The 12,437-nt window shown below is 52.9% G+C and overlaps 1 protein-coding gene across 2 annotated transcripts in view; it reads right to left on the minus strand.

Moving 5' to 3' along the window:
• The window catches only part of PTPRA (protein tyrosine phosphatase receptor type A), a 117,520-nt gene that overhangs the window by 4,519 nt on the left and 100,564 nt on the right, over window positions 1-12,437 (minus strand). For both annotated transcript variants that reach the window (XM_032686276.1, XM_032686277.1), the window contains 11 exons: window positions 11,776-11,849; window positions 9,103-9,239; window positions 6,798-6,888; window positions 6,238-6,314; window positions 5,301-5,337; window positions 4,008-4,105; window positions 3,773-3,892; window positions 2,686-2,852; window positions 1,429-1,564; window positions 512-661; window positions 295-388 (listed from right to left, as the gene is read on the minus strand). In XM_032686276.1, coding sequence (XP_032542167.1) covers window positions 295-388; window positions 512-661; window positions 1,429-1,564; window positions 2,686-2,852; window positions 3,773-3,892; window positions 4,008-4,105; window positions 5,301-5,337; window positions 6,238-6,314; window positions 6,798-6,888; window positions 9,103-9,239; window positions 11,776-11,849 — 1,181 coding nt within the window. The remainder of the gene's footprint in view (window positions 1-294; window positions 389-511; window positions 662-1,428; window positions 1,565-2,685; window positions 2,853-3,772; window positions 3,893-4,007; window positions 4,106-5,300; window positions 5,338-6,237; window positions 6,315-6,797; window positions 6,889-9,102; window positions 9,240-11,775; window positions 11,850-12,437) is intronic.

Below are 12,437 nucleotides of genomic sequence, written 5' to 3' on the forward strand. Positions count from 1 at the left end.
ACCTGTTGGCACTGCTGTGTCTCTCACAGCCCAGAAAAACACTGTCCTTTGTCACAAGGGCTTGTTGCTGGCTCAGGGTCAGGTTAGTGCCCACCAGGACCCCCAGGTCCTTTCCTGCCAAGTTCCTTCCCAGCTGGGTGGTCCCAGCAGAAACTGGTGCCTGGGGTTGCTCCTCCCCAGGGGCAGGACTTGGCACTTTTCCTTGAGGAACATCATGAGGTCCCTGCAGGCCCATTTCTCCAGCCTGACTCCTGTCCCCACACCCAGCAGGACATGCAGACAAACCAGCCTTACATGGAATTATCTGAAGCACCCTGTTCTTCTTCATGTTTGCTGGCAAGTTGCCCGTTCTCATCTTGTCGTTCTGGATTTTGATTGAAGTGAGCTTCTGCAGGGGAAGGAGCAGAGCAGAGGCAGGTTTCAGAGCCACCCAGAGCCAGGAAAACACGTGCTGGTCCCTGTAGCCCAGCACCATCCCACCAGATCCCACCAGGACAACAGCCATGCTCACCTTAAACTCCTCTTCCAGCCCGTTGCTGCTGGTCCCTGGCACTTTGTTGTAGATCTTCTGGAGGTGGATCTCTAAGGAGGTCACCTCCAGCTCCGTGTCACCATAGAGATAGTGCTCCAGAAGTGCTTGGTATATAAACACATACTGCATCTGCAAGGGTTGGAGGGAGAAGCCATTGGTCCCTGTTCCATGCCCAGGGAGCACATCCTGGTGCCTGTGCACATGTTGGATGCAATCCCACCACCCCACTGCTCCCCCTTTGCTCTCTGGGCAGCTGATGCCCCCCTGAGACCCTAGGAAAGTGAGGGACAATCTTCCTGCTACTAAATGGGGACTGGGACCTTATTTGCTGCACCAGGCAAAGCTAAAGTGATCCCAAATGTTATCCAAGTCTGGAGAAAAGGAGGCTCAGGGGGGACCTTCTTGCTCTCCACAACTCCCTGACAGGAGGGTGGAGCCAGGGAGGTGTCAAGCTCTGCTCCCAGGGAACAAGGGACAGGATGACAGGAAATGGCCTAAAGTTGTGCCAGGGGAGGTTTAGGTTGGATACTGGGGAAAATGTCTTCATGGAAAGCATTGTCCAGATCCGGCACAGCTGCCCAGGGCAGGGGTGGAGTCCCCATCCCTGGAGGGATTTAAAAGCTGTGTGGATGTGGCACTTGGGGCCAGGGATCAGTGGTGGCCTTGGCAGTGCTGGGGGAGTGGTTGGACTCAGTGGCCTTAAGGACCTTTCCAACCTAAATGATTCCATGATTCTGGGAAGGGGATTAAAAAGGGCAGGACCCAGTAAAGGGCTCACTTGACGCAGCTCCCACCCAAAACGAGGGACGATGCTCGACCCTCACGCAGGCTTTGGCTGTGTGATGGAAATCCAACCCCAGAGCAGAGCCCAGGAGGAATGGCAGCCCCACACTTACGTCTGTCTGTACCATCTGGCAGCGCTGAGCCCGGATCCGGCTCACGAAGCCATAAACATCCACCTTCCTCTCCGCGTGCATCATGTCCAGCATGGCATCGATGACGATGAAAGTGCCCGTGCGTCCCACCCCGGCACTGCAAGGCAAGGGACAGCCCATCAGGGCAGCGGGCCTGGGGGCCCTTGGAGGGCAGCCAGGAGTGAGCCAGACACTCCCCAGCCCTGAGCAAACACCTAAACGTCTGTCTGGGAGATGGGAGAGGTCCTGGTGTTCACTGCACTCCGGGTTTGGCAGCTTCTCCAGTGACTACAACGGAGTGTGTGACAGGCTGGGAGAGCTGGGGGGTGTTAGCCTGGAGAAGAGAAGGCTCAAGGGAGACCTTAGAGCCCCTTCCAGTGCCTAAAGGAGCTCCAAGAGAGCTGGACTTTGGGGTGGTGAGGCTCTGGCACAGGTTGCCCAGAGAAGCTGTGGTTGCCCCTGGATCCCTGGAAGTGTCCAAGGCCAGGTTGGATGGGGCTTGGAGCAACCTGGGCTAGTGGAAGGTGTCGCTGCCCACGGCAGAGGTTTGGAATGAGACAATCTCTAAGGTCCAGAGTCCTAGTAGGCTGCCTGTTCCTACCAGCTGCCTGATGCTCCATCCACTCAACCTCCACCACATGAAGATGAGCCCATGGGGAAGCCTTGGTTCTGTACTGGGAACTCAACCATTAAGGAGAAGAAGAATGAGGCCAGCAGACACCGTGGAAAGACACAGCCCTTGTGTCAGGTGCCTCACAAGAAAGAATGAAAGGTGGACTTGGGAGGTTGTAAATATGACCATCTTGGTCTTTAACTGTGGGGTTTCCCCATACTGAAATGTGGAAGCCTCTGTGGCTCCCCTAGGCTTGCTGAAACCACTCCACATGAGGCCTAAGACCACAGTCCTTGCTCCAGGCATGGTGTCAGCTCAGTACTGCCTTCTTCTAACAAGGGGTGCTGTCCTCTTGTGCCTGGAGAGCCAAGGGAGATGCCACCAGTGCCCAGCATCCAGTTGACCCAAATGACCCCTCAAGATGAGCTGAACCACAACAACATCACTGATCCCAAGAATTTCCTTCCATTCACGTGCATTTTTTTGAATGTTCCCATGGGGAACACCCCCGTTTAACGTGGGAAAGTTGAATAAAGATAATAAAAAAATCTTGACTGAAAACAAAAATTCCTTTTAAACAGGAAGTGCTTTCCAGGTAACCAAGGTCAGCTGTGAGCCTGACTCACCTGCAGTGCACCACTATGGCTCCTGCATACTGGGGATTGCAGGTCTTCACCTTCTTCAGGAATTTCAGCATCCCGATGGGGGTGAAGGGGACCCCGAAGTCGGGCCAGCTGGTGAAGTGGAACTGAGTCACCAGGCGCTGGGGCTTCTTGTTCGTGACGTCCCCGACCTGAGGGGAAACGGGTACCCAGGTTAATGATAAACCCCCGGGTTCCCTTTCTTCCCCCAAAATCAAGGGCAGACAGGAAGTTAAAGCCCTGAGATGGAGCTGGATGGCTTGAGAAGCAGCATCTACAGCTGAAAGGACTGGGATCAGTCTCTGACCCAGGCTCTGGGACAGATTAGTCTCTGAGAACATGACATTTTAATCACCCAGCACCACATCCCACATCTGAGGGTTGCAAGATGCCAGCCTGGCCCTGGCTGTGGCTCCAACCTGGCAGCAGCTGCCACATTTCATTCCCAACAAGCTCAAACAGAAGCTATTGCTCCATCCTTTCCCACTCCTTTGCCCACAGGATCCTTGTATTTAAGGCAGAGGAGGAAACCAGCCATGTCCAGACTGCTGGAATGAAGGATGAGGCTCAGGAGAGTCACACTCAGGGTCCAGACAGGTGTTCAGGCACCAGCTCTTCCTTGCCTGCCTCTGAGAGCAGCAGGAAAACAAACAGAGCGACCAAACCACCCAGAGTCTCCTTGGAGGACAAGGAAATGTGGTGACAGATGGGAAAGCAATCAAACCCAACGCACATGGAGCTGGATTTTGTCTTGGCTCTTTGGATAAATCTGATTATTTGCAGGCATTAAGTGTCCGTGGCTGAGAGCAGGAACCAACACTTGTATTATAGGATGGAATTTCAGCCTTGGCATCCATCAGCTTCCCTGTTCTCAGTATCAGCCACACTGGGAATGGGCTCCCAGGTGTTTAAGAGGAATAAATTCTTAATACTATGGTTAACAGTGAATGGTGGGGATCATTTCACCCCAACTCTTAATCTCACAGCACTTTGGAGGAGCATGGCAGCACCTTTGGGATGCCCAGGGTGGGGAGGGGAGGGGTGGGATGGGATGGGAGATGAGCCCTGGCACCTGTTGGATGCAGAACTTCCGCACGGTGTAATCCACCAGGACGGTCACGTCCTCCACGGACACCCGGATGTTCCCGTATGTCCAGCAGCCCTGATCCGGCCAGTACTGGGCACACTTACACTGTGGGGAGAGAAAGCAGGTGCAGGTGAGCTCTGGACCCTCACAAGCCTGGGAATGTCTCCAGGACACACCCACGGGCACGAGATTCCAGCCCATGGAGCCCTCTGGCACTCACCTCTTTCCTCTCTTTCAGGTTAGTCACCATGACAATTGTCGCTGTGTTTTGCTCCCAAATCATCCTCCAAAAATCGTTCACTGTCTCTTCCTTTGGTCCTGAGGGGAAGGCAAAACGAAATGTTGGCTCTGGGATCAACTCCCCACAATTTGGGACCAAAACCCAGCGTGTGAGGTCACACGGCGTGGATGATCCATCACATTTTTTGCCAAGAGATGCCAGCACAGGAGGTGCTTTGATGTCTGGACATGTCTGACCCAAGGAATAATCCTGTCACACAGCAGCTGGGATTTTTGGATAAGTTTTAAGAGCAGGAATTCCATTTTTAGCTGGAGAAGGGGAAATCAGACAAACAGAACATGGAAATGACTTGCCCAAGGTCACCCAGGGAAATTGTGGCCGTCTCAGAGTCCACAGAAATCCTGCCCTGGGATCTTGGCCTTTAACCGTGGGATCCCATTTCAGTGTGGCACAGGGATAGTTCCCTGCTGCCTGCCAGACATGGAGCTAACTCAGCCTGGATTCCCTTGCTAAGCCTGAGGCTAAGGGTGAGGCAAGGGAACAGCAAAGCCAAAGCTTAACCTGAGCCTGGAAGTGCTGATGGACCTGATCCAGCCTTCCCTCTCCAGGAAGAGCCAGGGAAACTGGCTGGTAATGCTCTGACCCACTGGCAAGTCAAGAGTGGAAATACAAAACACTCCCATGGGCAGGGAGCTCCCTGCTGTTGACAGGAACCTCTCTGTGAGTGGGAATCTTGGTTTTAGGGATATGTTTGGACTTCTGAAGACCACAGGGACATTTCTCTCTGCCTTATCCCTGGAACTGTTCAAGGCCAGGTTGGATGGGGCTTGGAGCAACCTGGGCTAGTGGGAGGTGTCCCTGCCCATGGCAGGGGTTGGAAGGAGATGATCTTTAAAGTCCCTTCCAGCCCAAACCATTCCATGATTCTATGATTTGGGGAATTGCACTAAGCAGCTCCCTGGCAGTATTTCCAGAGGTCACACCACCTGCATGGTGGGCTGGGGTGGAAGGACAAGGCTCGGGGCAGAAATGCTTTGACTCTCTCCAGCAATGGGTATGGCACAGGTTAAGACTTCTCTTCCTCTCCCAGCACATCCAGCACTGATCTTTGACTGGGAAAACCATTCTGGGAACAAACTGTGGGACCAGCCAAGCCTCCTTTTGACCAGAGGAGCTTGGCAAGATGCTGTGCTGTGGTTAGAGTGGCACTGAGCAGAGGGATCCCAGCCCAGTTGCCACCCACCAGGGCTAGAGGAATAACCAGGAATTTACCTTGTGCAGCAATGAACTTGTTTTTCTCTTGGTACCCCTGCAGAGAAAAAGAGAAAAAGGAAGAGAAATGAATATTTGTCCAACACAAGAGTCATAAAATTCATCTACATCAGTAACAAACAGAAACAGCACCTGTTCTGCTGCTCATTCCTCCATGTGCAGAGAAGGGGCTGCAGCCTTCCAAGGGGAGAAACAGCACTGACAGTGGGGCAGAAATAATGGAAAATCCCTGTGCAATGGGCAGTTTTCCCAAAGGAACACTCCCCACATTCACATGGTGCAGGAATGACTCCACTCATTGGCACAAGGCACTAATGAAGTGGTACCTGACAGCTCTTCCACTGGGATCAGACTCTGCATCCAGAGCATTGTGTGAAAATCAGCACTAATCCCTGGGAGAGGAGGCTGTTGAGCTTGTGGGGATTGATTTTGTGTATTTTATTTACTGGGAAGGAAAGGAAAAAGCTCTTTTGGGTCTTGCTTTGCTTCATGTGTCCCTGTCTCTCACGTGACCCTTCCAGCTGATTTGAGCCACACAGTGACAACCACACAGGACCCATCTCCTCCTAAGAGCAGAGCAGTTGCTTCCATTTCAGCTGGATTCCTTGATTTCTTTTTCATCCCCTTCCCACATCCAGCTCTGCAAACTGGGAAGTAACTGGCCACACTTTTCAGGGACTTAAAAGCTGTGTGGATGTGGCATTTGGGGATGTAGGTTAGTGGTGGCCTTGGGAATGCTAGAGAATGTTGGACTTGATGACCTCAGAGGGCTTTTCCAACCTAAATGATTCTTTGATTCATCAGCTGCTAATCACAAATCCCCAGCTGCTGCAAGAGTGGTTCCCAAGCCATTTCCAAAGGGCTTGGTGGTGGGACCAGGCACCACTGGCCAGGGCAGAGCCAGTGGGGATTTTCCCCTTCAAATCCCAAAACTCACATTAATGAAGGAGGCGTTGATGTAGTCGGAGTCAGGAACTCCTTCAACAGGAGTCAGGTGAACCCTGGAATGATCATCTGGAGGAAAATTAAAACCCAGCATTAAAAACAACCCCCTCCATGCAGCTGGTACCTGGCACAGTGAGAAAGCCACATGTCGGAGCAGTGCCTGCTCTCACTGGCTCCCATGAAAAAACACCTTTGTGCCCCTAAATTCTTCTTGCTCAAGCCTGGAGAGGAGCTAGACCTTCCCTAAAGGAGGTTTTTTTCTGCAGAGTGCACACGTGAGGACACTCTGAGCCAGCCCACTGCCCAAAGCCACCAGGCAAGAGCTGTCCCTTTGGGCATTTCCCATCCGCTTCACTCTCCATGGCCTCTTGGCTGCTGATGGCTCCATGGAGCTCCTCTTTCCAGGTGTCTAAAGCTAAAGCAGACACAGCCACCCACCTGGGAGGTGAAATGACCTCAACCATGCCCCTGTCTGTCCCAAAATCAGGAATGGGGAGCCCTGGCAGGAGCACTGGATGTGCTTCCCCCCACCCAACCAGCTCCGATACCTACAGGGCAAAATGTTCACGTATCTGTTCTTCTCCTTGTTCTCCTCCTTGGAAGCAGCTTCACACGTGGCCTGTATGGGACACGCTGGGAGAGCCTGAAATGGCAGAAAAAAAGGGTTCTCCATGATCTCACAGCACAGCAAGAACCACAGTGTGCTGGTACATGCCACATCTGAGCATCCTGTCCCTCTGGATACATCCCTGCCACCCATACCCCTCACCTCCACGCCAGCACCAGCTCCTCCTCCCCACCGAGCTCAAAGTGACCATTTAAATAGCTGGGCTGGACCAAAGAGAGCAAATCCCTTTGGAAACGAGAGACCTGGCTCTCTGGATCCATGAACACGAGGTGGCAGCAAAGCCTCCAGTTCCAAACCCACCAGCGAGCACCGAGGAGCTCATTTCTGCCAGCGGAGGCTCCTGCTGAGATTTCCTCATTAACAGTGCTGCTAATTGTGACCTGATTAAGCCCCCATCGCCCAAGCCCACCCAGTAATGGGAAGGCACACCCATGCAGGGGGTTATTCTTCATCCAGAAGCAACAGAGACCTTTGGTTGGGGGTGCTGGGGTGACAAGTGACACTGTCCCAGGGTTTCACGCTCGAGCACAGGAGGTGCTTCCCCAGTGCTGTTATTCCACATCCTCTTTGAACAGCAAAGAAGAGAGAACGTTCTGGAGGTGTTCACCATCCAGCTGACAGCCTGGGAACGGAAATCTTCAGGGCCATCAGGTATTTATAAACCAAAAAATCTCCCTCCCTGGGCACTCACTGCACCTATTTGGTTTCATCGAAGCGCAGCCAGGGAGGGGATCAAGTTGTACAGTAGCTGGACAAAGTCCAGTGGCTTTTTTTTTGACCTTCTCATCATCCTCATAGGGCCATATCATGCCTTTGACCTGGGCCTGGAGCATCAGGAGCAGCTGAGGGAGCTGGAGGGGCTCAGCCTGGAGAAAAGGAGGCTCAGGAGGGACCTTCTGGCTCTGCAACTCCCTGACAGGAGGGGGGAGCCGGGGGGGGTCGGGCTCTGCTCCCAGGGAACAAGGGACAGGAGGAGAGGAAACAGCCTCAAGTTGTGCCAGGGGAGGTTTAGCTGGACATTGGAAAAATTTCTTCATGGGAGGGGCTGTCCATCCCTGGCACAGCTGCCCAGAGCAGTGTTGGAGTCCCCATCCCTGGAGGGATTTCAAAGCCATGTGGATGTGGCACTTGGGGACATGGGTCAGTGGTGGCCTTGGCAATGCTGGGGCAACGGTTGGACTTGATCTCAGAGGGCTTTTCCACCAACCTTAATGATTCTATTCTATTCTATTCTTTCCTTTTCTATTTTATTCCATTTCTGTAATGCCAAGTGGAAACAGGTTTATCATCACAAGAAGCTGCAGAGCTCAGCAATGTCAAGAAGAGGTTGGAGCCATCTCAGAAGAGATGCTCTGGGATAATTATTACTCAGAGCTGAAGGCCAAGCTTTGTCATACACATTGTCATCACTCTGTTTCAGGGTTAACAGCTCATTGAAACGAGATGGAGTCATTCCTGTTTCTCTGTCAGAGCTCTTGTTTTGGCTCTTTGTAGATTAAGCCTTGAGGATTGGGAGGAGAGAGGCAGAGCTTGGGGGGTAACCAGCAGGCAAGTAAGCTCTGGAAGGCCCCAAGACATCCAGGACCATTCCTGAACCTAAAAAAAGGTAACCCTGTGGTGCTGGTTGCTAGAAAAATCTCTGCTTTCTGTGGTGAGTGTGAAAGGGAGCGGCTTGTCCACCCTCACTGCAGATTCAGGGACAGAATTGGTCCTCCCACCTCACAGAATATACTGAGCTGGAAGGGACCCTAAAGGATCATCCAGTCCAACTCCTGGCCCTGCCCAGGACACACCAACAATCCCACCCTGTCCCTCAGAGCGCTGTCCGAGTGCTCCTTGAGCTCTGGGAGCGTTGGGGCCATGACCACTGCCCTGGGGAGCCTGTTCAGTGCCCAACCATCCTCTGGGGGAAGAACCTTTTCCTGAGATCCAACCTAAACCTCCCCTGACACAGCTTCAGCTGCTCCTGGATCCTGTCACTGGTCACCAGAGAGAATAACTAAGAATTATAGAATGGTTTGGATTGGAAGGGACCTTAATGGTTATCCAGTTCCATGCCTTGCCATGGGCAGGGACAACTTCCACCAGCCCAGGTTGCTCCAAGCCCCGTCCAACCTGGCCTTGCACACAAACCCCTCAGGACCAGGACCAGGTTAACCATCTGCATCCTAAGCCCAAATCCTGTGGGACAGCCTGTGGGACTGAAGGGCAAGAAGCAAAGGCACTCACGTTGAACTCCTCCCGAAAGAGCTTGTTGTCGTCTGCCATGCGCCGGTTGATCTCCTCCTCCAGCTTGTCCACGGGCAGCGGGGGGTACTTGCGGTTGGTGCTGGGGGAGCGGGCGAGCAGTGGCATGCTCTGGGGCTCTGCAATGACACCAGGAGTCAGAGGGGCCCTCCCAGGTGCCCCCCGTGCCCAGCACTCGTCACCCACACCCAGGTGGGCGCAGGGACCCCGCACATCTCGGGTCGTCCGCTTTTAGGGCCCCTTCACGTCCTCGCTATTCCTGTGTTTTCATAGAGCCACAGAATGGTTTGGGGGTGGAAGGGACTTTAAAGATCATCCAGTCCCACCCCCTGCCATGGGCAGGGACACCTTCCACTAGCCCAGGCTGCTCCAAGCCCTGTCCAACCTGGCCTTGGACACTTCTAGGCCTTTTGCTCTTCCTACGTACAGTGCACAACGTCTGACAACCCCCTGCAGTGCTCCAGGCTGGGGGCAGAGCTGCTGGAAAGTTGCCTGGAGAAAAAGGACCTCAGCAACAGCAGCTGAACATGAGCCAGGTGTGTCCGAGTGGCCAAGAAGGCCAATGGTCCCTGGTCTGTGCCAGCCCTGGTGTGTCCCAGCCTCAGGGCAGTGCCCGTCCCTGTGCTGGCACTGCTGAGGCACCTCCAGCCCTGGGGGCACTTCTGGGACCCTCAGACAGGAGACATGGAGGGGCTGGAGCGTGTGCAGGGAAGGGAATGAAGCTGGGGAAGGGTCTGGAGCAGCAGGAGCAGCTGAGGGAGCTGGGGGGGCTCATCCTGGAGAAAAGGAGGCTCAGGGGGGACCTTCTGGCTCTGCAACTCCCTGACAGGAGGGGGGAGCCGGGGGGTGTCGGGCTCTGCTCCCAGGGAACAAGGGACAGGAGGAGAGGAAACAGTCTCAAGTTGTGCCGGGGGGGGTTAGCTGAATATTGGAAAAATTTCTTCATGGGAAGGGTTGTCCAGCCCTGGCACAGCTGCCCAGGGCAGTGTTGGAGTCCCCATCCCTGGAGGGATTTAAAAGCCATGTGGATGTGGCACCTGGGGACAGGGGTCAGTGGTGGCCTTGGTAGTGCTGGGAGAAGAGTCTGACTCGATGATCTCAGAGGGCTTTTCCAACCTAAATGATTCTGTGATCCTCTGAAAATGAACACCCTGGGATCAAGCTTTACACCGTCACAGAGGCACGACAGGGCAATGAGGACCAAGTCATCAGCACTGGGGGTGGAGACCATCTCACTTTGAATATGAACTTCCCCCCTCACTCTCATGGTAAGTCTGGCACCACCACAGTGACACAATTCCCAGGAGGGCACAGCAAAGTCAGCTGTTGCTTGTGTTCCTCAGCAAAGCCAAGAAAGGCCACACGAGGGTTACACCAACACAGCTGAGGGTTTATGAAGTTCACACCTCGGTTTACAGTGATGGAAAACAGGCAGGGAAGGCCTTTAGCAGCCAACATGAAAAAAAAAAGGTGCTGAAATTCAATTAGTGCTTCTCAGAAGGTGTTTGGTTTATGTGAAAGGAGCTCTGAAAAGCATCTGAACTGAGTTTAAGAGGTGGTGGATCCTCTTCAGCTCTTACTTTGGTGCCTACGTGTGAATGGAGATGCCCAACTTCAGACCCTCAGTGGGCAGCTCTGGCTCAAAGCTCAGGGGCAGAAGAGTTTAGACATTACAGCAGGTCTGCACAAGGCTTTACAACTGCATTTCTGCATCTTTAAGTGGAGCAAAAAGGTTTTATAATGAAAAACCAGTGTATTCTCTGCTTATTCCTGGAAATGTTAGCTTGGTGTCTACAGTTTGAAGATCTTGAGTTTTAATCAGACATCATCCTAATTTAAAAGGGTAAAAGGATGTTTACTTATTCCCCAAAGATGTGTTGTTTCAAAAAAGGTTTTCATTTGAGTCAAAGAGATCCTGTGAAAACTCAAGGGGCATGTGAGTAGTTTGGTGCTGGAATCCCATCTTAACATCAACCACGTGAGGGCAAACATTTGGTCACTGGAATGAAAGGTGGGAAATAAAGCTTCATTCTATAAAAGTTTGCCAAAATCATGGAAAACACAGAAAAATCAGACCAGAGACCAAAGGAAAATGTAAATGAAAAATACTTGCCTACAAAAAGATGAGCTGGGAGAACAAAAAAACCCCCCAGGCCCCCAAGTGTTGTCACCACACTGGACAGGGGACCCTGGGAAGGGTCTGGAGCAGCAGGAGCAGCTGAGGGAGCTGGGGGAGCTCAGCCTGGAGAAAAGGAGGCTCAGGGGGGACCTTCTGGCTCTGCAACTCCCTGACAGGAGGGGGGAGCCAAGGGGGGTCGGGCTCTGCTCCCAGGGAACAAGGGACAGGAGAAACGGCCTCAAGTTGTGCCAGGGGAGGTTTAGGATGGATACTGGGAAAATTCCTTCATGGAAAGGGCTGTCCAGCCCTGGCACAGCTGCCCAGGGCAGTGTTGGAGTCCCCATCCCTGGAGGGATTTAAAAGCCGTGTGGATGTGGCACTTGGGGACAGGGGTCAGTGGGGGCCTTGGCAGTGCTGGGGGAATGGTTGGACTCGATGGTTTCAGTGGTCTTGTCCAACCTAAATGGTTCTGTGATTCTCTGAACAAAGCTGATTCCTCTGTGAGATGCATCTTTGCTCCCCACCGTGGGCCTCACCTGTATCATCCGTCCGGCCGTTGGACAACCGAAAGGAGTTGGAGTGACTCCCTGCCTGCTTGTATTTCTTGAACCTACCAAAGAGAAGGGAGGGGACACGTCAGTCAGAGCCCAGGTCACCTCCTGGAGGAGAGATGCAGGAGTCCCTGCTCCCTGGGCTGATCCAGCAAAGCACACAAACCCCGGGTCGATCCATCCTGCAGCAAAGCCCTTCTCCACGTGCTTTTAACTTGGAGCAGCTGCTCGCTCTCCCTTTGCCTGGAATTAGGAGTTTTGCTGAATCACTGGGCAGGCAGCAGCGAACAGAAACCCTTTTCTTGAGGGCTGGAAGCCAGGTGGGAAGGGCTCAAAAGTCTGCTGCTGCTGCTGCTGCTGCTGAACTCCTTAGGCAAAACTCTCCTCAGGTTCACTGCTGTGAGAGCAGGACTGGAGCCAGGAGACGAAGGGAAGTTTTCCACTGCTGAGGAAACAGGGTTTTTTGGAGTTTCTTTTTCAGACTTATTTAATCACCAAACTGGTGAGTAAATTAAAATGTTTACTGGAGGTGAATAAACACCCTCTTCTAACTCCTAGGAGCTGGGAATGCCGCATTTTCAGCAAGCCAGATGCTTGGATTTTTAAAAATGGACCTAATAAGGCTTTTTTATGCCATAATTCCAATT

Source organism: Chiroxiphia lanceolata, chromosome 4 (genome assembly GCF_009829145.1).
Source record: "Chiroxiphia lanceolata isolate bChiLan1 chromosome 4, bChiLan1.pri, whole genome shotgun sequence".
Classification (NCBI taxonomy): domain Eukaryota; kingdom Metazoa; phylum Chordata; class Aves; order Passeriformes; family Pipridae; genus Chiroxiphia; species Chiroxiphia lanceolata.